Source organism: Ochotona princeps, chromosome 2, assembly GCF_030435755.1.
Source record: "Ochotona princeps isolate mOchPri1 chromosome 2, mOchPri1.hap1, whole genome shotgun sequence".
In the NCBI taxonomy this organism is placed as follows: Eukaryota; Metazoa; Chordata; class Mammalia; order Lagomorpha; family Ochotonidae; genus Ochotona; species Ochotona princeps.
Genome location: NC_080833.1, coordinates 34089024 through 34111420, shown reverse-complemented (window position 1 = coordinate 34111420; position 22397 = coordinate 34089024). Strand labels below are relative to the sequence as shown.

Here is a 22397-nt window from a genome sequence, read left to right as displayed (position 1 = left end):
AATGAAGACAGACTGGAGCCCACCTCTGCCATCCCAAAGAAAACACACTGGCCCCAGTCAGTGTGCCGTCAGAGGAGAGTCACTTGCATTGTGACTCCACAGAGGCCCACAAGGAAGTGGATCGTGCGTCTGCGTCCTCACCATTGAGCTGAAAGGTTCGCTGCCCTCAGTCTCTCGGGGAGTCCAGGAACTGAGTTCTAGCCACCTGGCTCCTGGCCCTGCACTTTGCAATAAATGCCTGCCTTCTTCCATTCCCCTGGTGTCCGTGACCGACCAGCTGTCTATCAAGTCATCAGACTCAGTTTTGGGGTTCTGCGGCCAGTCCAACTGTCAGTTCCAAGGGTGTTCTATAGCATGGAAGATCTTTATCTTCCCGTCTTTTCCTTCTCTCTGTAAATCTGCCTTTCCAAGAAATATGTTAAAATAAATCAATAAAAATCAAAGCGTCTGAGTTCAGACCTGTGCATCAGGTGTGGCATAGCTGCTTACTGGGGGTTTCTGTGGTACAGGGCTGGGGTATTCAAGAGCATGGATTTGGGATTTAAGCCCGAGTTTAACATCTGCTCATGTCTCTCCCCGGGGGAGGAGAAGCTAAGAGACTACAGGAGAAGGCTGGCTAGAGGCTACACATAGTGTGTTTTTCTTTTCTCAAGATTGGCAGTTCTACAGAGAGAAGGAGAAACAGAGAAAAATCTTCCTTCCACTGGTTCACTCCCCAAATAGCTACACAGCCAGAGCTAAGCCAATCTGAAACCAGAAGCCAGGAGCTCTCCCTGAGTCTCCCACACAGGTGCAGGGTCCCAAAGGCTTGGGCCATCCTCCATTGCTTTCCCAGGCCGTAAACAGGGAGCTGGACAGGAGGTGCGGCAGCCAGGACGCAAACTGGCACCCACATGGGATGTCAGTGCTTGCAAGGGAGAATTAGACGGTTGAGCCATTGCTCTGGCCCACTGTGAGGGTTTTTTTCCCTCCATCGATCTTTATCCCTGTGGTTCCTTTGGTAGATAAAGAAACCAAATTTCACCAACAAAGCCAGCTTCACAAGCACTGCCCAGGGCAGGTGGACTGACATAGACCTTGTGGGCAGGGTGGGGGGTGCCCTGTTAGGGGATTTCTCAAAGCCCAAACAAAGGGGCTTTCAGAGGTGAATGGCAGCGCAGGACATCTTAGAACCAAGTGGGGACAAACCTTTGGGAGCCAGTTACGAAGCGGTCTTCTTTGAAGGACAAGACTAGGACAGAAGGGGTGCCAGGACCTGGGTTAACCCTGGGAAGGATCTGCTGACGCGGGAAGGCTCTCCTGGAACCACCATCACCAGTGTATGTCCATGTCCAATTATCTACCAGAACCACATGTTCACAGCACACTGGTTCAGTAACACCAGGCAGCAGCCTGCTTGTAGTTCAGGGGAGACTCCCCTCTTTCCACTTAGCACCCAGGGAACTTGCAGGCAGTCTGGTTTGAGGTAGTGAAGAGGCAGGTTTAGGTCTTACTTTCCCAGGGCAGGCACTGCCCTCTGGGAGTGGTCTGGGGGTGTAGACTAGAGCTCTAGGTTTGGTCTCCTGTGGGCTCAGAAACCCCTCCCTTGCAAGCGAGAGCTCAGGGTCATGCCTCCAGCAGTCAAGGTGAAAGCAGATCATGTTTACTTTTATAACTACTTAGCCTTACTTTTTGGTTTCGATGTTCTCCATAACTTGAGTTTTCTGCAGCACATATTGCTGTTTGACAACTCCCGCCCCCTTTCTTGTTTTCCCCACCTGCCAGTTCTCCACCGGCTGCCTCTTTCCCACAACTTGTTCCTGACGTGCTGGTTCTCCAGGACCCAGCTTCTGCTTCTCCACTTGCTTCTCAGGATCTCACCTCCCCCTCGGTTTCCAGCTGTGACCCGCAGCTCTCTCTTGCCCAGACTGCCCTTAGGGCCAGCCCCATAGGGCCACCTCCAGCCTGGTGAGCTTTTCAAGCTCCTCCCAGCACCTTGCGTTGGTTCAGTATGTATGGCAGACATTGAGTTCATGGCCTCCCCCATCCCTGTGTTCTTCCCAGCCACTCAAACCAGATGCCCAGACACCATCCCTTGCCGAGTCCTCATTGCAAAGCCGGTTTGTTGTCACTCCTGTTTACTGTGTGTCTCTGGTCTTTGCATGCTGCTTCTGCTCTAACTTGAGGGACCAGTAGCTGCTGATTGAACAGCTCTGCCTGCAACAACTCTAGCAGCCAGTGATCCACCCTGAACACATACTTAACCCAATCCCACTTAAAGACCTTCGGTGGCCCTAGGGACAAATGCCAAGCTCATTGATGTTGATAGAACATCCAAGGCCTTTATGATCGCTCCAGACTTTGTCTTGATATCTAGAATGCTCTCCCCCAGTTCTATATGAAATTGCTGGCAATCCTGGGAGCACACCAACTTGAGTTACACCTGTCTGCCTTTGTTCATGCTCTGCCCCAGGGGAGAAGGCTGTGAGTTAGTCTGATAAGCACACCATAAGAATGTTGCACAATGGCTCAATTGGCTAATACTCCACTTACAAGCACTGAGATCCCATATGGGTGCTAGTTTGTGTCCCAGCTGCTCCACTTCCCATCCAGCTCCCTGCTTGTGGCCTGGGAAAGCAGTGGAGGATGGCCCAAAGCCTTGGGATCCTGCACCCATGTGGGAGACCCAGAAGAAGCTCCTGGTTCCTGGCTTTGCATCAGCTCAGCTCCAGCCATTGTCACCACTTGGGAAATGAATCAGCAGATGGAAGATCTTTCTCTCTGTCTCTTCTTCTCTCTGTATAGCTGCCTTTCTGATAAAAATAAATAAATACTTAAAAATAAATATTCACTGTTGATCTGAAATTCAAGTCTAACAGGATGTCCTATATTTTTGTTTGCTAAATGTGGCAACTCTGCTCACACTTCCATCTTCGCCGATGGCAGGAGGCGCTTCTCACTGGTCTGCAAGTTGTCCTAACCATCCTGATGTGTGACCATTCATGCTCTGGCAGCGTGAGAATAGTGACTTCTCTGGCAATAGGTTGAGACCGATTGGAGGGAGTGGAACCCTGAGACGTGTTTACTAAGACACTAGATCAAAGTGTCAACAAGAATTTATCCAGCAAGAATGATGCCACCTTCAGTAGAATGGCCCCAGGGAGAGAGAAAAGGGCCTAAGGGGACAGGTGGCCAATGGAGAGCGTTCTGGCGAGGGCAGGGGTTGTAGGATATTGCCCAGGTCTCCTGCCTGTGTCACTGGGCAGAGCTTGGGGCAGTTAGGAAGGAGGGAGCCCTGGAGGCACAGAGACTCACTAGGGTGAGGCATGGGTCAGGATGAGACTTGGATACCAGATCTGCATCAAAGAGTGCAGGATGAGGACGTGTAGACCCAGGGTCAGGCTGGAGAGAAACTGTGAGATTGGTAGAATGGAGGTATAAACAAACCATGGAAGAGAAAGCACTGCCCAGACAGAGCCCTGTGGGACAGGCAAGAATCAGAGCAGGGCGCAGGCACCCCACAGCACGCGAGAACAAGCTGTTGAAGGAGTGTGAGGGGAGCCGGAGGGTATGGGACCGAGTGGATGGAGTAGGATGGGGTGCAAGGAGGGCTGATGCCCCAGGTACAAGCTGGGCACGTGGTCTCTGTTAAGGTTGGGACCCTGGGCTTCCACCATGAGAGCTGTTGTAGTGAACAAGGAGACTTCAGAATGCATCTTATGACAGAACCTCTGGATTTCCAAATGTTTTGTACTAAATAAACTTATCTATCAGTCCATTTTACGAGGCTTTTATTTGTTCTAAATTTTACAAAACTTATTTGGGAGACAGAGAGTGTGAGAGCACTCCGACCACTGGCATGCTCCCTGAATGCCCTTCACTTCCCCCATCAGAATCAAAGCCGGAAGCCAGGAAGAGTCCAAGTCTCCATCATGGGTGGCAGGAACACCGTTGCCTCTTGGGGTCTGCATCTGCCGGAAGCTGGAATTAGGCATCAGAGCTGGGAACCAAACCCCAGCACTCCATGTGGGGTATCTTCAGTGCTAAGTCAAATGCCCGTTCCATCTCCAACCTTGTGTATGGTAATCATGGAGGGTTCATTTAATGACAGGGCATATTTGAGTAAGTATAAAATACAGGAGAAAAGGAGTGACTAGATTTTAAGGCTTAAGAATGAGGGGGGTTGGACCCAATGCAGTGGCCTAGCTCTGGCAGTGCTAGGCTAAAGTCCTTGCCTAGAATGCGCTGGCATCCCATATGGATGCTGGTTCTAATCCCAGCAGCTCCACTTCCCATCCAGCTCTCTGCTTGTGCCCTGGGAAAGCAGTCGAGGATGGTCCAAAGCCTAGGGACCCTGCACCTGCATGGGAGAACCACAAGAGCTCCTGGGTTCTGGCTTCAGACTAGTTCAGCTCCAGCCATTGCAACCACTTGGGGAGTGAATCATCAGACAGAAGATCTTCCTCTCTATCTCTCCTCCTCTCTGTATATCTGACTTTGTAATAAAATAAATAAATCTTTAAAAAAAAAAAGAATGAGCGGGGTGGCCATTAATTGAAGATTTATTTATGTTTATTTATTTTTATTGGAAAGTCAGGTATACAGAGCAAAGGAGAAAGATTTTCTGTCTGCTGGTTCATACTCCAGGTGGCCACAATGGAGCTGAGTTGATCTGAAGTTGAGAGCCAGGAGCTTCTTCCAAGTCTCCTATGCAGGTGCAGGATCCCAAGGCTTTGCACTGTCCTTGACTGATTTCCCAGGCCACAAGCAGGGAGCTGGATGGGAAGCGGGGCCACCAGGATTAGAACCGGCGCCCATATGGGATTTCAGCACATGCAAGTCGAGGACTTCAGCCTCTAGGCTACCATGCCAGGCCCTAACCTTGCCTTTTTAGATACAGATATGACTTTGGTCACTCCACCAGTACACACACACACACACATACCCACATGTCCCACAGGTGTCTTGCCCTGGAAAAGACAGGCAATCCCGGGGCAAGAAAAGAGGAAAGTCATTGGCAAGGGCATTTGCCTCAGTAGGCAGCTGTGGACAGGGGAATGTGTGCAATCAGGCCATGCTGAAACCCAAATGGAGGGATGTTTTAGGGGCTTCTTGGAACCAACAATGTGTTTTCAAAGCTGCTGTCACTTTCTGTCCTGTAAGGGGCAGTTACTGATACCCACACACCCCCAGTCCTGGGAAGACCACCTCTGGGCTGCGCAGATGTAGAGATGCCAGAGTTCCCCACATTCCCTAGACACACAGTAGGCAGCCTCATGCGCTCACATGACCAGTTCCCTCCACTATGTTCCCTCAAGGACTGACAATCTAGGAGAGGCCAAGAGCTAGCACCTTTGATGTGGGCTGATCAGGAACGGCAACAGACACAGTAACTTCAGTCAGCCCCAGTAGGGCCTTGGAGCCTGAGCTAGGCCTCCAGGTCTCTCCCTCAGGAAGCTTCCTGATCCTGGTGACCCGGGAATGGATGGGACTGTCCTCCTGCACCCCCAACAAGCCCTCTGCACTCACATCACTGGCATTTGCCCAGGGAAGGGACTGTGTGGAGGCTGAGAGGGGACAAGGAAGAGTTTACAGCCGTACTTGGAGAACATCCACACTGGGACAGCAAACCTGAAAGAGTGGGACTCATGTCTCCTTTTTTTTTTTTTAAGACTTATTTATTTTTACTACAAAGTCAGATACACAGAGAGGAGGAGAGATAGAGAGGAAGATCTTCTGTCTGATGATTCACTCCCCAAGTGGTTGCAACAGTCGGTGCTGTGCCGATCCAAAGCCAGGAACCAGGAGCTCCTCCGGGTCTCCCACATGCATACAGTGTTCCAAGGCTGTGGGCCGTCCTCAACTGCCTTCCCAGGCCACAAGCAGGGAGCTGGATGGGAAGCAAGGCCGCCGGGATTAGAACCGGCGCCCATATGGGATCCCGGTGCGTTCAAGGCGAGGACCCTAGCCACTAGGCCACAGCGCCAGGCCGCATGTCTCCTTCTTGACCCAGCCTGGACCCAACCCTCACAGAGCTCCTACCTACTCTGCACTCCAGCCTGGGTGAGTTGAGCACTTGGGCCAAAGCAGCACACAAGGGACTGGAAGGAGTTTCCATCAACAGTGTCAAATGCCAGAGGGAACACTCTTTCTCTTTCCCCCACTCTCCGGATGCCCTCACCCGCCCCAGGCTGTACCTGCTGCACAAGCTGGCATTTCTCAAACCTCCTGGCTCAGACCACTCTCCTCAGCCTGGGCCAGCACACCCCGCTGCTTCCTGTAATCCTTCCTAGGGTCCCACAGTCCTCAGCTCTTGATGTCCTTCCAGGATACACACCTCCACCTGACAGAGGCCTCCCCTCACCTCTGCTGTCTTCTGGACAAAGGTGAGGGCCACTGCACTTCCTCCTTGGCTTCCTATCTTTGGCCAAATTAAGTTTAAGCAATTTATTTACTGTCTGTCCTTCCTGGCTGACATTTCTTTCTTTCTTCCTTTTCTTTCTTTTTCTTCCTTTCTTTCTGTTTTTCTATAAAAGTATATTTATTTTTACTTTTACATGGCCGGGATCCCATATGGGTGCTGGTCTGTGTCCCAGCTGCTCCACTTCCCATCCAGCTCCCTGCTTATGGCCTAGCAAAGCAGTGGAGGACAGCCCAAAGCCTTGGGAGACCCACAGGAAGCTCCTGGTTCTTGGCTTCAGATCAGCTCAGTTCTGGTTGTTGCAGGCACTTGAGGAATGAACCAGTGGGTGAAGGACCTTTCTATGTCTCCTTCTCTCTGTAAATCTGCCTTTCCAATAATAACTAAATAAGTAAATAACTCTTAAAAAAAGAAGAAGAAGGGATGAATATCCTTGGTCACGCCCCGAATGCAGAGCCCTGTGCCGAGGGCCCTTTCCTGCCTTCTTATCCCTTGAAGACGTGCTGCGTTTCCTAGCTCCCCAACTCCCTAGGCCCACCTTCTTCCCACTCACCTCTTTCAGGTGCTCTTGCCCCAGGTGACTTCATGGAAGGGGGCACTGAGCTGTGTTTGTGGCACCATCTCAAACGGAGCAAGTGGGGGGGGCAATGAGTGTACCTGTGTGTGTGTGTGTGGGGGGGGCTTTCCTGACAGCTCCCTGGATGGCAGGAAAGCAGATCAAGGACAGTAGGGGTGCCCAGCGCAGTGGCCTAGTAGCTAAAGTCCTCACCTTGAAAGTGCCAAAATCCCATATGGGCGCCAGTTTCTAATCCCGGCAGCTCCACTTCCCATCCAGCTCCCTGCTTGTGGCCTGGGAAAGCAGTCCAGGATGGCCCAAAGCCTTGGGACCCTGCACCTGCGTGGGAGACTTGGAAGAACTACTGGCTCCTGGCTTCGGATTGGTGCAGCTCCGGCCATTGCAACTGCTTGGGGAGTGAATCATCGGACGGAAGATCTTCCTCTCTATCTCTCCTCTCTGTATATCTGACTTTGTAATAAAAATAAATAAATCTTAAGAAAAAAAAAAGGACAGTAGGGGAGGGCAATGGGCACCTGCAGTCACTTTACCCTACAAGTTGGCTACCCCCACCTCACCCCCAGGATGACACTGGCTCCATAGAAGGAAGGCTCTGAGTTTGCTTGCCCACAGGCAGCACTAGGGACTGGGCAGAGCAGGAGGAGCCATGCTCCCAGCCTGCCGTACCAGAGCTGCTACTGGTGGTGGGGTACGGGGGGCAAGGGCCAAGCTGTTGGATATTCTAGCCAAGAGTTAGTAGTGTGTGGGTCACCCCCCCCCCCCCAGCCCATCAGTCACCTGTACCCACCACTCCCAAGACCAGCAAAAGATCCAACACACCACGGAAGTAAATAAATAACTTAGAAATAATAAATAGGGACCCAGGTCCTACAGGTGAGCCCAAGGGCAGCTCTAGCACAGGCAATGTGTCTCTGAGTTCTTCCCCTCAGGGCCCAGGCTGGGTTCTGCAGCGGAGGCCTTCCTGAGTCCACAGCCGGGCCAGTGCCGGAGTTGGGGAAGGGTCTCCACCACTGAGGTCTCCAGGTGTCTGTATGTTGGGGATCTGCAGGCTCAAGGCCCCGGAGTCACCCACCACCATCTCTCCAGGGCTGGCTGGGGGCTTCTCAGTTCTGCAGAAGTCCCTGGCAGGTGGGGCCCGATGGCTGGAGGGTCCCAGGCAGAGAGAGGCACTGGCCAGGTTTAGCATGACAGCCCCGAGGTAGAGGTAGAAGGAGCGCCTTCAGCCCAGGCAACCGCAGGCGGTGGCAGAGAGACGGTCCACAGTCCTCCAGGTGCTGTTCACGTCCATAAAGGAAACGGCCTCGTAGTGCGTGGGCCGGCAGCAGGGCTGGCTGACAGGCCGGGAGCCGGGCGGTGCCCGCAGGGCCCCGGCGCCGAGCAGACTGGCCAGGCTGAGATCGTGTGGGGAGCGCGCGCGGCGGCACGAGCCGCTGCAGAAGCGGAAGCGCACCAGCTCGTCCGAGCTGTGGCCCAGGCCCAGGGCGCGCACTGGCACCAGCTGTGAGCGCAGGCGGCAGCCCCGCTGGCTCGAGGCCTGGGCCTGAGCGCGGCTGCCCCGGGTGCCAGCTCGTGCCAAGCGGCCACCACGGAGAGGCACGGGCGGTGACCGCGGCGGCGGCGGCTGTAGTGCGAGAGGCGGCGGTGCGGGCTGCGGAGGCTGCGGGGGCGCCCGCTGGGATCTTCCACCGCACAGACTGGCCGTGTGGCCCCCTGGAAGTAGATGAAGTCATGCTGGGGTTCCCCTACCCTATCACCACCATGCCAGCCCGTCCCCACCTCGGCCCCCCCCCTCGCCCTCTCACCTACCCGGCAGGTGGCCGGTGGGGGGTGCCAGGACCGGCGCAGGACCCTCGTGGGGTGCTGGGCTGGGGGAGGCCTCCGAGACGCTGCTCAGCAGGGCCAGAGCGGCCAGGGTGGGCCACAGGGTGGGCTGTGCAGGTGGGTGAGACCAGACAGAGCCTCAGGGAGGCACGGGGTTGGGGACGAGGAGCACAGGGGAGTGGCTGAGGAGGGGGTGCACTGCATGGGCTGACCCGACCCTGGGAGCCCCGGGGGAGGCGTCCCCAAGGACACCGAGGACACCGGAGAGATCCTATGCTTGGTCCCTCCCTCGGTGGCCTCTATCTGGGGCTCAGGCCTTCAGACAGTTGGGCGTCCGGGAGCAGCACTCACCTGCCGCCTAGGCCACAGACAGCGGAACAGCGCAGAAGGGCCTCCAAGTCCAAATTCCATGTCTAACAGCACCAGGAGCTCCCATCAGCGGGCACTGACCTGCTCCTCCCCGCTCTGCTTGCTCACTGAGGGATGGATGGTTTCTGGGGGGGGGGGGGGGGGGGACAGGAGGAGGCCGTCCTTTGTACCTGTGGCTCTAGGTGAAGAACAAGGGGCTAGGACTGCAGGACTCAGCCCCAGGAGGGCAGCAGCTGCCTTGAGAACCTGGCCGTGTGCTAGGTGCTTTGTGGCTGATCCACCTCAACTTGGTGAGGACGGTGGTTTAGTACCCTTTCTAGAGGCTCAGAGAAGCTCAGAGATTGTCTGAGGTCTCAGAGCTTGGGGGATGAGGGCGGTCCTTTTTCTCTAGAACTTTTACTGCTCAGGCTGGCTGGACACCCTGGGTCCCACAGAGGGCTGAAGGCTGCAGGGGAGGAAGCTGAGGTCTGGAGCAGAACTGGGGTGCTTGCCGGTCACCCTGAGAGTTGTGTGATGCCAGCGAGGCCTCAGCTTATGCTGCGCACCCAGGCTGCTCCGTGGTCTCCGCTCTGTTCCTCCAGCCATGGGTCCTGCCTTCTGACGACAGGTGTCGCTTAGGAACCGGCAGATGGATGTGGGCTGATGTGTTTCAGAAAACTTGGGACCTGGGCCCTGGCCTCCTCTGGCCACCAGGGGGCAGAGTCTGCTAAGCCTGTAGACTGCCTGGGGGTGGGCTTCTCCAAGCCTCAGCCCAGCTCAGGCCTGAGTCACTCCCTGCAGGTCCAGCCAGGCCCCCTGCACCAGCCTGGGCTTCTGCCTCAGAGCTGCTGCAGGTCTGTCCCCCTTTGCAACCTCAGGTGGGGCTGGAAGCTGAGCTTTGTTCCTAATTTTTCCCAGGGGAGCCGTCCTTCTGAGCCCAGCCATCCTTTCCTGTTCCCAGGAACTCTTCCCCAACCCTCATTAGCAGCATCCCAGCTGTCACACAGCTGTCCACCTACCCGAGAGACTACCGGTCTCAGATCCTCCTCGGGAGGGTCTCTGGGGCCAGTCTGCCGCTGTTGGCTGGCTGGGTTCAGCCGCCCCCTCAACAGGCAGGTGTCTGTTCCCACAGGTGGCGAGACAGCTAGTTAGCGCCCTCTGCACTAGGGGGAGCCCAGGAGCAGGTGCTGTAGGGGCAGCTCAGACTCTTGGAAGTCTAGGGTCACTAGGGCCTCAAGGCCTTGCCTGCAGCCCCTGTTCCCTCTCCAGCAGCCAGCTACTCACCCTGGGGGCTGGCACCGTGTTCTTCTAGGCACCCTTTCTGGACTCAGTGCTGGTTTTTCCCCCACAGCTCTGAAGGTTCATGCCCGGGGCCGTGATGCACCTGGCAGCGCCTCTTCTAGCCCCCAGTGCGGCCTTGGCAGCCACGTCGTGCCCTGTAGCAGCAGCGGGAGCCTCTCGTTACAGCAGGCCAGCAGGGCTAGCACAGTCCCACAAGCAACAAGAGGGGCTGCAAGGGCCAGAGAGCTGTGCCTGAGAGCCCAGCAGAGGGAGGGAGACCATTCGGCCCCCAGGAGCATCGATCAGCGGGCCGCCTTACCTCCGGTGTGGGGTTCCGAGCCCGAGTCGCGGCGAGGGCTGGGGCCCGAGGGACCTGCTGCTGGCGGAGCCCGCGGGCCGTGTCTGGGGGCCGAACCCAACTCCATCCCTCAGCAGCCTCCTGCCCGCCGCCGTCCGGTGTCAAATTCCAGCCCCGGCGTCACCGGATCCCGGGGTGGGGCCCGGAGCGCTCCCGCCCCGCCCCACCTTTCAGGGCTCACCTGGCCGCTCCACCCGCCGGGTCTGGTCCTCCTGGGGCTCGGCTAGGTCCCCCAAGGTGGTGGTGGTGGGGGGGTGCACGCTGGGAGAGGACCCCCGGAAGCAGAGTGGAGAACGCGGGCGGCGGAGAGGCGCGGAAACTGGGAGTTGAGAGTTTGTAGACACGCGAAGTTGGGAGCTGGGAGGCCGGCCGAGGGCGGGAGGCAGCGCGAGGGCGGGGAGGGAGGGCCGGGCCGGTCCCTGCCCGGGGCTACGCAGCCCACTGGGGCGTGCAGACGCGCGGGTCCCTTGTGGGTCCCGCAGCTGGCCCTGCGCTGGCGGCTCGCGGCTCTTCGCGGGCCCCGCGACTAGTTTACGCTCACCACGACGCTGCACCCCATGGCCCAGCTCTGCTCCGGGTCGCCCCACCGCTCACCTCCCGCGCTGCCTGGGGCTTGAAGGAGGGACCCACATGCAAACCCGCTGTCACCGCGCACCGAGGGCGGAGCTGCGAAAGTGGGTGCCCTGGGCCGCAGCAGGGGAGAGTCACAGCCGAGGAACATTTGAGCCAAGGCTTCAAGTACGAGCTGGAGGGTAGCGTTTCAGACTGAATTGTGGCCGTTGGGCAGGTGGGGTGGGGGAGTGGTGTAGGGCAGTGAGGATGGGGCTTTCATCCTGGGGACCACTGAGGGGTCTAAAGTAGACTGGGGCGTTCTGATGCGTTGCTCTGGCTGTGGCAGGAGGCTGGCTCGGAGTTGGAGGAACGGGTTGGGGGTGGGGAGGCTGCTGGGGTGAGTAGGAGATCCGCATTAGGGCTGAGGGAAGGGCCTGGGGCTGCACAGGCCACAGCCGTGCAGCCGTGGGAAAGCTCCAGGCCCAGCCGTGGGAACGCTCCCTCTGTGCCTGAACCCGCGGGGTGCAGGCTGAAGACCCACTGTGTGCTTTGGCCTTCCTCACTCAGCAGAGGGGGTGCGTGTGTGTGTGTGTGTGTGTGTGTGTGTGTGTGGTGAGGGGGGCCTTGAGAGAGAGGAGTTCAGGGCTGGATTGCTGGGTCTGAAGGGCCCATGGATTATCCCAGCAGAAATATCTAGCAAGCAGCTGAACCTGTAGCCCAGAGCGAAGTGGACAGAGCTGACAACTGGAAGCTGTGGGTGGTGATGAGTGTGGCGGGAGCATGTGGGGACCAGTTACACATTGGTTATGCCTTTTCAGAATTACCCACATCCGGGCCCCGCCCAAGACCTGAATCAGAATCTGGGGATGGGCAGGTGCAGTTCTTTCAAATCCGCACAGGTGATGCTGGGGCTGGGCCAGGGTGCAGGACTCCAGCTGTGGGCAGGGATGAGAGGGCAGAGCTGTTGGCAGAGGGGAGAGGCAATGGCCATGGCTCGGCAGGACCCCTGTAGGGCAGGAGACCCATTGGCTTGGAGGCTCTTAGAGGGCTGCCACTTATGGGCACACAGCCTGTGCTGGTACAACTCAGGAGCACACCATCCAGGTAGGCATGTGTGTGCTGCAGGCGGCATGGCCAATCCCTGCTTCCCCTCGGCTGGGGAGGCCCCAACCTCAAGTTGACTGGGCAGTCACAGGGCTGTTTGATACCTTTGGTGGGTCCCGTGTGCTGCCAGGGCGGCAGTGTCTGGCAGGAAACTCACGCCATGGACTTGAGGGCAGGTGTAAGGTGTACAGTCTTTGGGGATGGAGGAGGAGAGCTGTGGATGGGAGAGGTCAGATTCCTGGGCTGTAGCAGGGTAAGGTGTGTGTATGTGTCCTTTCTGACCTTCCCCTAGAGCTGGGCTGTGTGTCTTCCTGTGCTCTGTGCAGGAGAGGGCAGAGGGCAGGTGTGTGTATGTGAGGCAGGCCAAGCCCATTCCTTCAGCTGAGTGTGTGAGTGCCAGGCATGGGGGAGTTCAGGGGCCTCTGCGTGTGAGTGTGCCCCTCCGTCCTGTGCTTACAGAACGGGTGGCTGTGGGGATCCATAGGCTGTGTCCTGGGACTGTAGGCACCACCTCTGGCTCCACTGGGAGGTGCTGGGAGCTTGCAGCATGCCTTGGTTCCCCTGGCTGGTATCTCTGGAGGCAGGGGATACAGGTCTTGAGGGGCACCAGGTTCTGTGGTGGACCCTGGGCAGGGAGAGGGACTCAGGACCCTGAGGGATGCAGAGGAGGCCACTGGCCCAGTAGCTGAGCCCCCCGGGCGCCCAGTCCCAGGGAGATCAGAGAAAGTCGAGATTCAGGGAAGAGCTTTATTGCTTCCATGAGGGCTGCCTGGGCTGCCGCGGCCCCGGGGAGGAGCCTTGTGCCTCCCAGCCCTCTGGTCCAGGCAGAAGGCAGAACCCAAGGACGGGTAGCCTCACTGCCGAGACCTGAACGTCTCACCAGCTGTGGGCCCCAGGCCCAGGGCATTGTCCTCTGGATTAGCTGCAGCCAGGGCAAGATGGGGAGCCATTCCCCCACAAGGCTGGGAGGGGCTTGGCCCACTCTGCTCCAGAGTTCTTTGCTTTAGCCCAGGGGCTGCTGCTGAGGCTCCCAGGGGACGTTAGCATTTTCCAACCCCCCCCCCCAACGTCTGCTCCATAAGAAAGGCCAAAGAGAATCATGAGCTGGAGGGGCCTGGCACAAGATCCTGCTCACCTCTGGCGGCCTGGAGCAGGGTACAGGCTGGTCCTGGCACTTCCTCCCTCCCCACTACAGGGAGCCTAGTGGTACCACTGCCTGAGGGGCCCTCTGGGGAGGGGGTGCCTCTTTGTGCACAACAAGTGGACCAAATTGGACATCTCCAACCTTGTCTAAAAATAAATTATCCCTCCCCTCCCCCCACCCAAGTTCACAAAAATGATAATACACCAAACACTGATTGGAGAAGCGATTCTGGCAGCAGCCCTGCTGCCCAGTGTCCCACCTCCTGCATGCTGGGCCTGCCAGGTACAGACAGTGACCTCCTGGCCTCTGGCCTTAAGGACCCAGGCTGCCAGTGAGGCTGAGGCTGGCTTCGGAGCGGGCCCAGCTCCGGCTGCCCCACCAAGGCTGCATGGGCCCTGGGGGCTCTTGGCACTGTCCTTCCATAGGTCTGGCGACTCCTGTGCAGGGGGAGGCGGCAGAGGCTGCTTGCTCATGGCGGGTTCTGGGCCTCCGTGGCCACGCTCAGATGCCACTGCTTAGGTCCGTGATGACACGCGCTTTCACCAGCTTCCGCAGGAACTCCTTCTCGCGCTGGATGTTGTGCGTCCAGGACTGGAGGGGAAGACATGGAAAGGGGCGGTCGGCTCTGCTGCCCTCAGGCCCTGCCCTGCCCTTCGGCCTCCTTGCTCTCTGCCCTGTCCTGGGAACCCCTCGGGTCTGACCCAGCTTGCAGTGCTCACAACTCACACCTCCGTTTCCAGGCCAGACCTCTCGGCTGGGCAACAGACTCCTCTTCCTGTGTTACCCCACTTCATTCTCCAGCCAGCTGTGCCCTGCCTCTCTGCTCCCCTCTCCATCCAGCTGTCTTCGAGGGCACTTGTACTGTGCCCTAACTGCTTGCCATTCTGTGTTCCAGTGCCATCTGCCTCTTCCTGTCTTGTTGCTCTGAGGCTGCAGCTGCTGCCCTTGGCAGAGTCCTGGTGCTCTTGTCTGCAGGGCTGACTTGGGACACTCCCTTCCCAAAGTGCTGTGCCTCTGGACTTGGGATGCTGCAGCTCTCTGGCTCTGCTCAGCTCCCACCTCCTATGATATGCAGCTCCTCAGGCCCAGCCTGTAGTCCTTACCGCATCTGTCTCCACCCACAAACTCCTGCTGGGCCTGGACGGGGAGGGGCTGATCAGAGTGAGGCCAGCACTCCCAGTGAATGCTCATCGGAGGGTAATAGTGACAGGCAGGGCTAACATGTACATGTGCCACAGCCTTTCTAAAAATACTCAATATTATGTCCCATCTGTCTCAAACTGTAGGAGGCAGGCACCTTTCTCATCCCCCTAACAGATCTGGGGTGTGGACCCAGGCCCCAGGCCCAGGCCACTGGACTTTGGAACCTACAGGCTCTGCAGAGCTTGGAGTGGGGCATGAGCCTTAGCAGAGGCTTTTCCTGATGCGGAAACCAGAGACAGGACAAGTGTCAGGAAAGGGGCCACACCACCAGAGATAGCATTGGACCCTGGGGTTCCGCCTGGGCTTTGGGGAGCCACCTGGACAGCATTGGGCCCTGGAATGCCGCCTGGGCCCTGGGGTCCCAGTCCTGCTTCCTGCCCGTCTTCTCACCGCCATGGCCATCGGTCTGGTTTGGGAGCTGTTCTCTCTTGCCTCCACTGTTGCACCAGCTTCCCACCCCAGTTCTGCTGCTGCCTTTACCACCTGCTCCTCACAGTGGAGCCGAGCTGAGTTTCCTGTATGCTGCTCTGCAGCCCAAAATTTCCCCCTGTGCTTTTGGAATTAAGTCCATACTCCCTACAGTGGCTGCGACCTGACCACTCTCACACTGTCTCAAACTTCTACTTAAACAGTCTTCCCCCCCCCCCCCCCAACTACTTTTCATTTTATTTGAGGGGCAGAGAAACAGCTCTTTCACTTGCTGATTCACTCCCGAAATGCCTGCCACCGCTGGGGCTGGGTCACACAGAAGCTAGGAGTGTGGACTCTATCCAGGACTCCCCTATGTGTAGCAGGGACCCCCGAGTGCTAGTCTTCACCTGCCGTCTCCCAGAGCATGATGTGCAGGAAGCTGCATCAGAAGCAGGGCAGCTGGGACTCACACAAGGCAGTCTGCACCGGGGATGTGGGACATCCCTGCTGGTGACTTGGATGCTGTACCACATGCCTGCCCGTCTGAAAGGCTCCGAGGAAACTTCCCTCAAAGGACCACATCACAGGTGTGGGCACTGGGTGAGCCAGTGGATGAAAGAACCGTGTCTCTCTGCCTCTCATTTGATCTTAGCTGAAAGGCCGAGAAGCGATTCGTCCCTCTGCCTCTCAAACGAACTAACAATGAAAAATCCAAAAGGAATGTGTCAGAGATCAAAGATTAGGTGGAGATGAACTGTTGAGAGCACGTTGGAGTGGGTGCTGGCAGGGGACAAAGGAGTAAGAAGAGACAAGAAGCGAGGCAGAGATGCGACCAGCAGGTCTCGTGGTCATCACAGGGCAGGCTGCGGCCACTGCAGAACTGTTCAGGGAAGCTTCTTGCTCCTGAACCTCATGCCAGGCCAGGGGAGGTCCAGCTGGATGACTTTCTGGCTTCCCTTTAGTGTCCCAAGACCCTCACAGATCCTCAGAATCACTCCCAATTCAGCCTGACTTTGCATGAGGCTGCTGTAGACAGAATGCCTGTGTACTCCGAAGCCCGGCTCCTGTGAGGAGTTTGGGGGTGGGCGGCTTCCTCTGCTCCAGCCCTGGGAGAACCAAGCAGTGGGCCCTCCCCATTCACCATAGCCTCGCCTCCTGGATAGGGGAATGTGAGTTTCTGTTGTCCGTGGCCTTGTTGGAGCCCAGACAGATGGTGACAAGAGCCAAGGAGCCCAACTCCGTACAGGAGATGGCCGGGACCGTGGGTGGGAGCCAGGTCACTGCTGCTTCCCAGAGGGGATGGCCAACCCAGCAACTTGAGGAAGGGTTGCAGGGAGCCGGGGTGCAAGCCAGCTCCTGAAATGACTAAGTTCCTATAAGGGCGTGGCCAGAGGAAGTGACCCGTCCGTTGCATTTGGCAGTCTTGAGGCAGGGCTCTGTGACCAGTCAGGGCAAGCCGGGCTGTGAGGGTTAGGACAGTCCACAGTCCCCTGCCTGAAGCTGGTGGGGTGCAAGGCTCTGGTACAACATGATGGGGGTGGGTAGGAGACACTGGGTGCTGGGCTGAGCTAGCTAAGACCACAGCCCAGGGTTACAGGCTTGGGAGCTTGCCATGTGGCCTGTTTCCCCTGACGGGCCTAGCCACCGGCCTCAGTCACTGACAGGGAACAGAGCAGCTGACATCTGCAGCCTCAGGCTGGCATCCGTTGGGGGCGGAGGGCTGGTGGCAGGCGCCAAGGTGTCGGGCCAGAGCTCCGACTGACTGGGGCTCTGACTTCCTAGGTGGGAGCGTGGCTGTGCAGGGCGATGCAGAGGCGGGGAACATGGCATGTGCCAAGCTCAGGGCTGGGCCGTGGGGAGGCAGCACGGGCTGGGGGGGATTCCTCTGGGGAGGGTGGGAACTACAGACTGGGGATGACTCTGGGCTGCTGCCCGCTCTCAGGTATGGTGGCCGGGAATGCAGCAGAGGGTCCCAGAGGCAAAAGCTGAGGGAGGGGGGTGCCAGGGTCAATGCTGGGGAGTGGGCTGGAAAGAAGAGCACACAGATGCTAGGCCTGAGTGCAGGAGGAACCCGCAGGGAGTACAGTCAGCTGAGGGTGGGGCAGGCCTACTGGGAGGTCCTGGAGGGAGGGCCCTGATCTCCATGCCTGAAGCCCCCAGCCCCTGCCCATCCCATGCCCTTCTCCAGACCTCTTTGATGGCAGCCATGCGCACAGTCTCGTAGTAGTGCAGGGGTGCGTTGGGGGTGCTCATGTCATAACCAAAGCCAGCGACGGCCACCTCGTCGCAGCCATGTAGCGCCATGGTCACGGCCACGCTGCCAAGGGTTGGGATGTTCTGGGGGAAAGGGAGTCAGAGTAGGTGTGAGAGGGCAGTAGCAGAGAGCCCCGCCCACCACCTGCCCCAGGCACCTGTGCCCCGGTTCCTCCCCTCCCTCTCCCAGGGCCACAGCAACTCACCCCTCGGCCCATGAGGCCATTGTTGAAGGGCAGCCCGATGAGGGTGAAGGCAGCCTCCTGGATGAAATATGGGTTGAGGATGCGAATTTCAGGGGGCTCCTTGGGCACACGGGTGGCCACTGACTTCCAGAAGCCGTCCGATGCACTCTGTGGAGCCAGTACGAGGGGCTGTGAGCTGGGCACATGGTGGGTGCTGAGGTGGGGGCGAGTGGCAGGGACCGAGGTGGGTCAGGGCAAATGCCCGGGAACTGAGGGGGCGGGGCATGAGGTGTGTGCAGTCGGTGCAGGAAGGCCTTGGTGTGCGGTGGGGATGTGGCAGGTGACAGTCTCAGGTAAGCATGTGGGCGGGCACCCTGCGTGATGGAGGACATAGAGGGTGCTGAGGCAGGGGATGAAGCTGTCTTGTATGATGCTCTGGCTGGGTGGGGCGTTCTTGGGCTGACAGGAAGGTTTCAGGGGGGTCCCGCTGAACCACCGCCACCTCCCTGCCCCCAGCAGAGCCCACCAGAGCCTGCCCTCTTTCCTATCTGCTCTGCTGGTTCGCTCCTGGCCCTCTGCTGCCTCTCAGCCACTTGGGCTAAAGTGAGCCTGAAAAATAAAGACAGGACGTGAGCCAGGAAGGGACGGCAGAACCACACTCCCACCCAGGTTCTGCTGGTGACCTGGGTTGAGGGACAAGCTCTCTGAGCCCAGCCTCGATTTCTCTAATGCTGAAATGGGCCAGTTCTTCCCTCAGAGATTTCAGAACCAAGCTGAGGAGGCAGCACACCTGGGGCCCAAAGCCCGCATCCAACCTATAGGCTGCCAGCTCGGATGCGAGCCCTTCCTGGACTGGGCCCCTGCAAGTCAGCCACTGCAGTCGCTCAATGGTGAGCTTCCTCTGCACCCTGTCCTGTGTCCTTCTACCACCCTCCTCAGGGAGATGCCAAGCAAGGGATGCATCCATTCACCCCGCCTTTCCCATCTCGACCACTGGCTCCTGATCAGTGCTGTGGCAAGGTCTCAGCCCTGCCTTGCAGGCATCACCCAACCACAGGCCCCACCCTCAGTGTTACTTCCACTGGGTTTGCTCTTTGCCCAGAAAACCTCAAAGTATCAACTGAATTTAGCAGCCATAGAATAATGTAGTAGACCAGAGGTAACACAAAAGAGGTCCCTGATACAAAATATCAAATTCTAAGCAATACATGTAAAGAGATACTTGAGAGTGACAGGAAATAAATGATAGTCCTTTGTGGAGAGATGACAAAATCCACGATTTAACAAGCGGGAGAGGTGCTTGGCACAGCTGCTAGGCCGCTGCTTGGGAGGGAGGACAGCTGTATCTGAATGCCTGGGGCTGAGCCCCTGCTGTGGAGCAGCCTGGGAGGCAGCAGATGATGGGTCCCTGCTGCCCATCTGGGAGATTCAGCTTGAGTTCTGGGCTCCTGGTTTGGCCTAACTCAGTCCTAGCTATCGTAGGCATTTGGGGAGCCCAATAGCAGATGGAAGACCAAGCTCTTTCTCGAATCAAGTGATACTTATACATACATACACACACACACACACATATATATATACATATCTTTTTTTTTAATGGGAGGAGAGACAAACCATATTCCTGGGAAAGATGAATATTAACCCTGTGCCAACCCCTCCTATATTAATAGACAGATGTAACACGAAGAAAAAATCCCAACAGGATCTCTGAAATTTATCAAGAAGTCTATAAACAAAAACAAAAACCCAAACCCACCCAAAAGATTGAACAGGTAAAAATAATACCTCCACAAATTAAAAATCAATTGGGGGCAGCTGTATTATGGGTTTGCACTTATTTTACAATAGTGACACATAGATAAAGATCTTCATGAAGGCCAGTGATGGGGGGGGCTGGCCCTGAGGCAGACAAGGCCATGTACAGGCAAGGGAGCAGCAGCAATGAGGCCTGGAGGCTCGCCACCGGGAAGGGCGGCCCCCATCCCCTCCTCACACCACGCACAAGGCAACCGAGTGTTACAAACGTACAAACACAGAGGGGACGTAGATGTTATCACAGAGTGTTCCGGACAGTAATGTAATGGGAGAAATAAAAAAAGATAAAATAGATTTGTTTCACTTGATAGGCATTTTTAAAGTGCCTTGGTGTGTCTAAAATATAATAAACACAATTTAGAGGGAAAGAACAGGGAGTGTTTGCCTCAAATGAAGAAAAAAATACATATTGCAAAAGTTCATGAAAAATCAATATGCCTCCAAAAAAATGCATGAAGAACAAAAAAGTTCATAAACTTGAAAGAGATTTGACTCATTGGGGACAAAGTAGCACATGAACATAAAGATGACATAGAGCCTGGGGCTTGTTACAGTGGTTAAGACTATTTTTGGGACATCTGCATTCCTTACCAAGTGTCTGATTCAATCTTGACTCTGCGCCCCATTCCAACTTCCTGCCAGTGTGCACCCTGGGAGGCAGGTGATGGTTCAGGTGGTTGGCTCCCTGCCACGTACTCCAGAGACCCGGACTGAGTTCCTTGTTCCTGGTTTTGGCCTGGCCCAGTTCCAGCAGTAACGGCATTTGGGAAGTGAAGCAACATGTGCTACCTCTCCCTGCCTATCAAATATGATATAAACTTAAAATATGGAGGAACGATTTTATCCACTAAGATATGAATATGTGTGTTGGTGCATCCAGTGCAATAGGAGTAAAATTCTGCCTAGACTTTCTAAAAAGGGATGAGACAGTATGTAGTAGAAGTCTCAAAACTGTTTATACCATATGCTTCCTTCTCAAAGTAACCAGAGTGGCAAAGACCTTTATAAAAAAGGCATTTTATCATATTCTTATTTTTAAAAGTAAAAAAAAAATCCAAGTTTGCAACAGAAGGTTGATTAAATGACACTTGAAAACAGTAGCACATCAGAGTATTGTAGACATGAAAATTTCATTTTCTAAGAATTTACGCTAACAGATTTGAGAGGCTTCTTTAGCCAAACGACTAGATCAACTCTGGTGCCCCTGTCTGCCCCGTCCAAGCAATCTCCCTAACTGGGAGCCTGGAGATCACATTGGGATTCTTCTCCTCCACCTCTCCAGCCCCTACTGGGCATCTACTTCTTCTGATTCCATAAGGATCCTTAAGCAAGCTCACAGTAGGGGTTGGGCGAGGGGAGGTGTTGTGGCAAAGTGGGTTAAACTACTGCTCAGGAAGCCAGCATTCCACACTGGAGTGCTGCTCTGATTCTGATTTAGTTTCCTATTGATATACGGGGGAAGCAGCCACAAAGTACTTGGGTCCCCGACACCACACACATGGGAGGCCTGGATGCAGCTTCTGGCTGCAGCCTGGAGCGGCCTTGGCTGGGGCAATCATCTGGGGGGCGGGGTGAACCAGCGGATAGAAGATCTTTCTTGCTGTCTTTCCTTGACATTCTGGTTTCCAAATAAGTAATAAATACATTGTAAACAATTTAAAATGGAATTTAAAAAATAAGTTTACTTTAGCACCAAAAAAAAAAAAAAAAAAGGAGCAAATGGTGTAGTGAATGCTGTTGGCACACTGGTTTGAGACCGGCTGCTCCACTTAAAATCCAGCTCCCTGTTACTGGCATAGGAAAGCAGCAAGGGATGGTCACGCTGGAGGAAGCTCCTGGCTCCAGCCTGACTCAGCCATGGCTGATGTGGCCATTGGGCGAGTTAGCCAGCAGATGAAGGATCACGCTCTGCCTGTCCCTGTCTGTAACTCTGCATTTCAAATAAATAAAACCTGTTTTTTTTTTTTTTTTTTTTTTTTAATGTACACTATGAAGGAACTGTACATGGCTTTATAGCCTCTGGCTTGCTGACTGCTCAACACCAAAAACTCAGCAAAGCAGCTGGAGCATGTGTGGCGCAGAGTAAACTGCTGAATTCCACCCATGCAACGATGCCTGTGGTTGAGAGCCGGGAGCCAACAGGCCCCACCTGCCTGCCTCGCAGGTTTCGGCCCCAGCTCAAGGGAAGGCTCCACTGGCTGACGACTTAGGACTCCACGTTTCTGCTGACATTGCTGTCCCTGACAGCAGCTGCTTCTGCCCCTACCTTTTGGACCCTCATTTCTAGGTAGAACCGATATCTCGCCCTTGAGAGAGGGAACACAGTATGAAGTTAAGACCCTTGTTCCTGGGATCCAACTTCAGCTGGTCACTCACTGTGGAGACGCTGGGCGAGGTACATACTGTTTCCTCGTGGATGGACTGGTGTAAGTATTGAGAGAATGCAGGCTGAGTGCATGCGAGCAGTGTGCTGTGACCCTCTGGGGAAGGGGCCACTTTGGATTTATTGCTATGGGCTAGGAATCAGCCCAGAACATGGCAAGCAGCCACTAAGAAGAAATGACAGGCCCTGTGTTGTGGCACAGCCACCTGTGATACTGACATCCCATATGGGTGCTAGTTTTAGTCCTGCCTGCTCTGTTTCTGATCCAGCTCCCTGCTAATGCACCCGGGAAAGGAGTGGCAGATGGCCCCAGTACTTGAGTCTGCATCCATGTGGGAGACCCAGATGGAGTTCTAGGCTTCTGGCTTTAGCCTGGCCCATGTCCAACTATGACAGCCTTAGATTCCATCAGCTCATAGAAGGTCAATCTCTGTGCAACTTTGTTCTTCAAATCAATTAAAAAAATTTTTTTTATTTTTAAAGGGAGACATGACACCCACCCAAGGCTCCTCCCAGAGTCTCAGTGGCAGTAAATGGTTCCCCACTGGCCAGTCCCTCTCCT

At 55.9% G+C, this 22397-nt stretch overlaps 2 protein-coding genes across 3 annotated transcripts in view; both read right to left on the bottom strand.

The window, feature by feature from the left end:
- Positions 1-7983: 7983 nt before the first annotated feature.
- On the bottom strand, positions 7984-9277 carry ARTN (artemin). The gene is made up of 3 exons (XM_004591484.2): positions 9150-9277; positions 8784-8907; positions 7984-8687 (listed from the first exon to the last, which is right to left on the bottom strand). Exons 1-3 carry the CDS (start codon positions 9207-9209, stop codon positions 8197-8199), a joined length of 675 nt encoding a protein of 224 aa, XP_004591541.2. The 5' UTR covers positions 9210-9277; the 3' UTR covers positions 7984-8196.
- A 3897-nt stretch (positions 9278-13174) lies between these two features.
- ST3GAL3 (ST3 beta-galactoside alpha-2,3-sialyltransferase 3) overlaps positions 13175-22397 on the bottom strand; it is a 226482-nt gene continuing 217259 nt past the window's right edge. For both annotated transcript variants that reach the window (XM_058680079.1, XM_004591485.3), the window contains 3 exons: positions 17659-17805; positions 17390-17536; positions 13175-14176 (listed from right to left, as the gene is read on the bottom strand). In XM_058680079.1, the coding sequence (XP_058536062.1) occupies positions 14087-14176; positions 17390-17536; positions 17659-17805 (384 nt within the window). In that variant the 3' untranslated portion in view covers positions 13175-14086. The remainder of the gene's footprint in view (positions 14177-17389; positions 17537-17658; positions 17806-22397) is intronic.

Bases quoted from the DNA above. Each gene is read 5' to 3' on its own strand.
- ARTN (XM_004591484.2), bottom strand. From the start codon at position 9,209: ATGGAATTTGGACTTGGAGGCCCTTCTGCGCTGTTCCGCTGTCTGTGG. The intron at 8,908-9,149 runs GTGAGTGCTGCT...CCACCTGCACAG, and splicing joins GTCTGTGGCCTAGGCGGCAG to CCCACCCTGTGGCCCACCCT. The intron at 8,688-8,783 runs GTAGGTGAGAGG...ATCTACTTCCAG, and splicing joins CCCCACCGGCCACCTGCCGG to GGGGCCACACGGCCAGTCTG.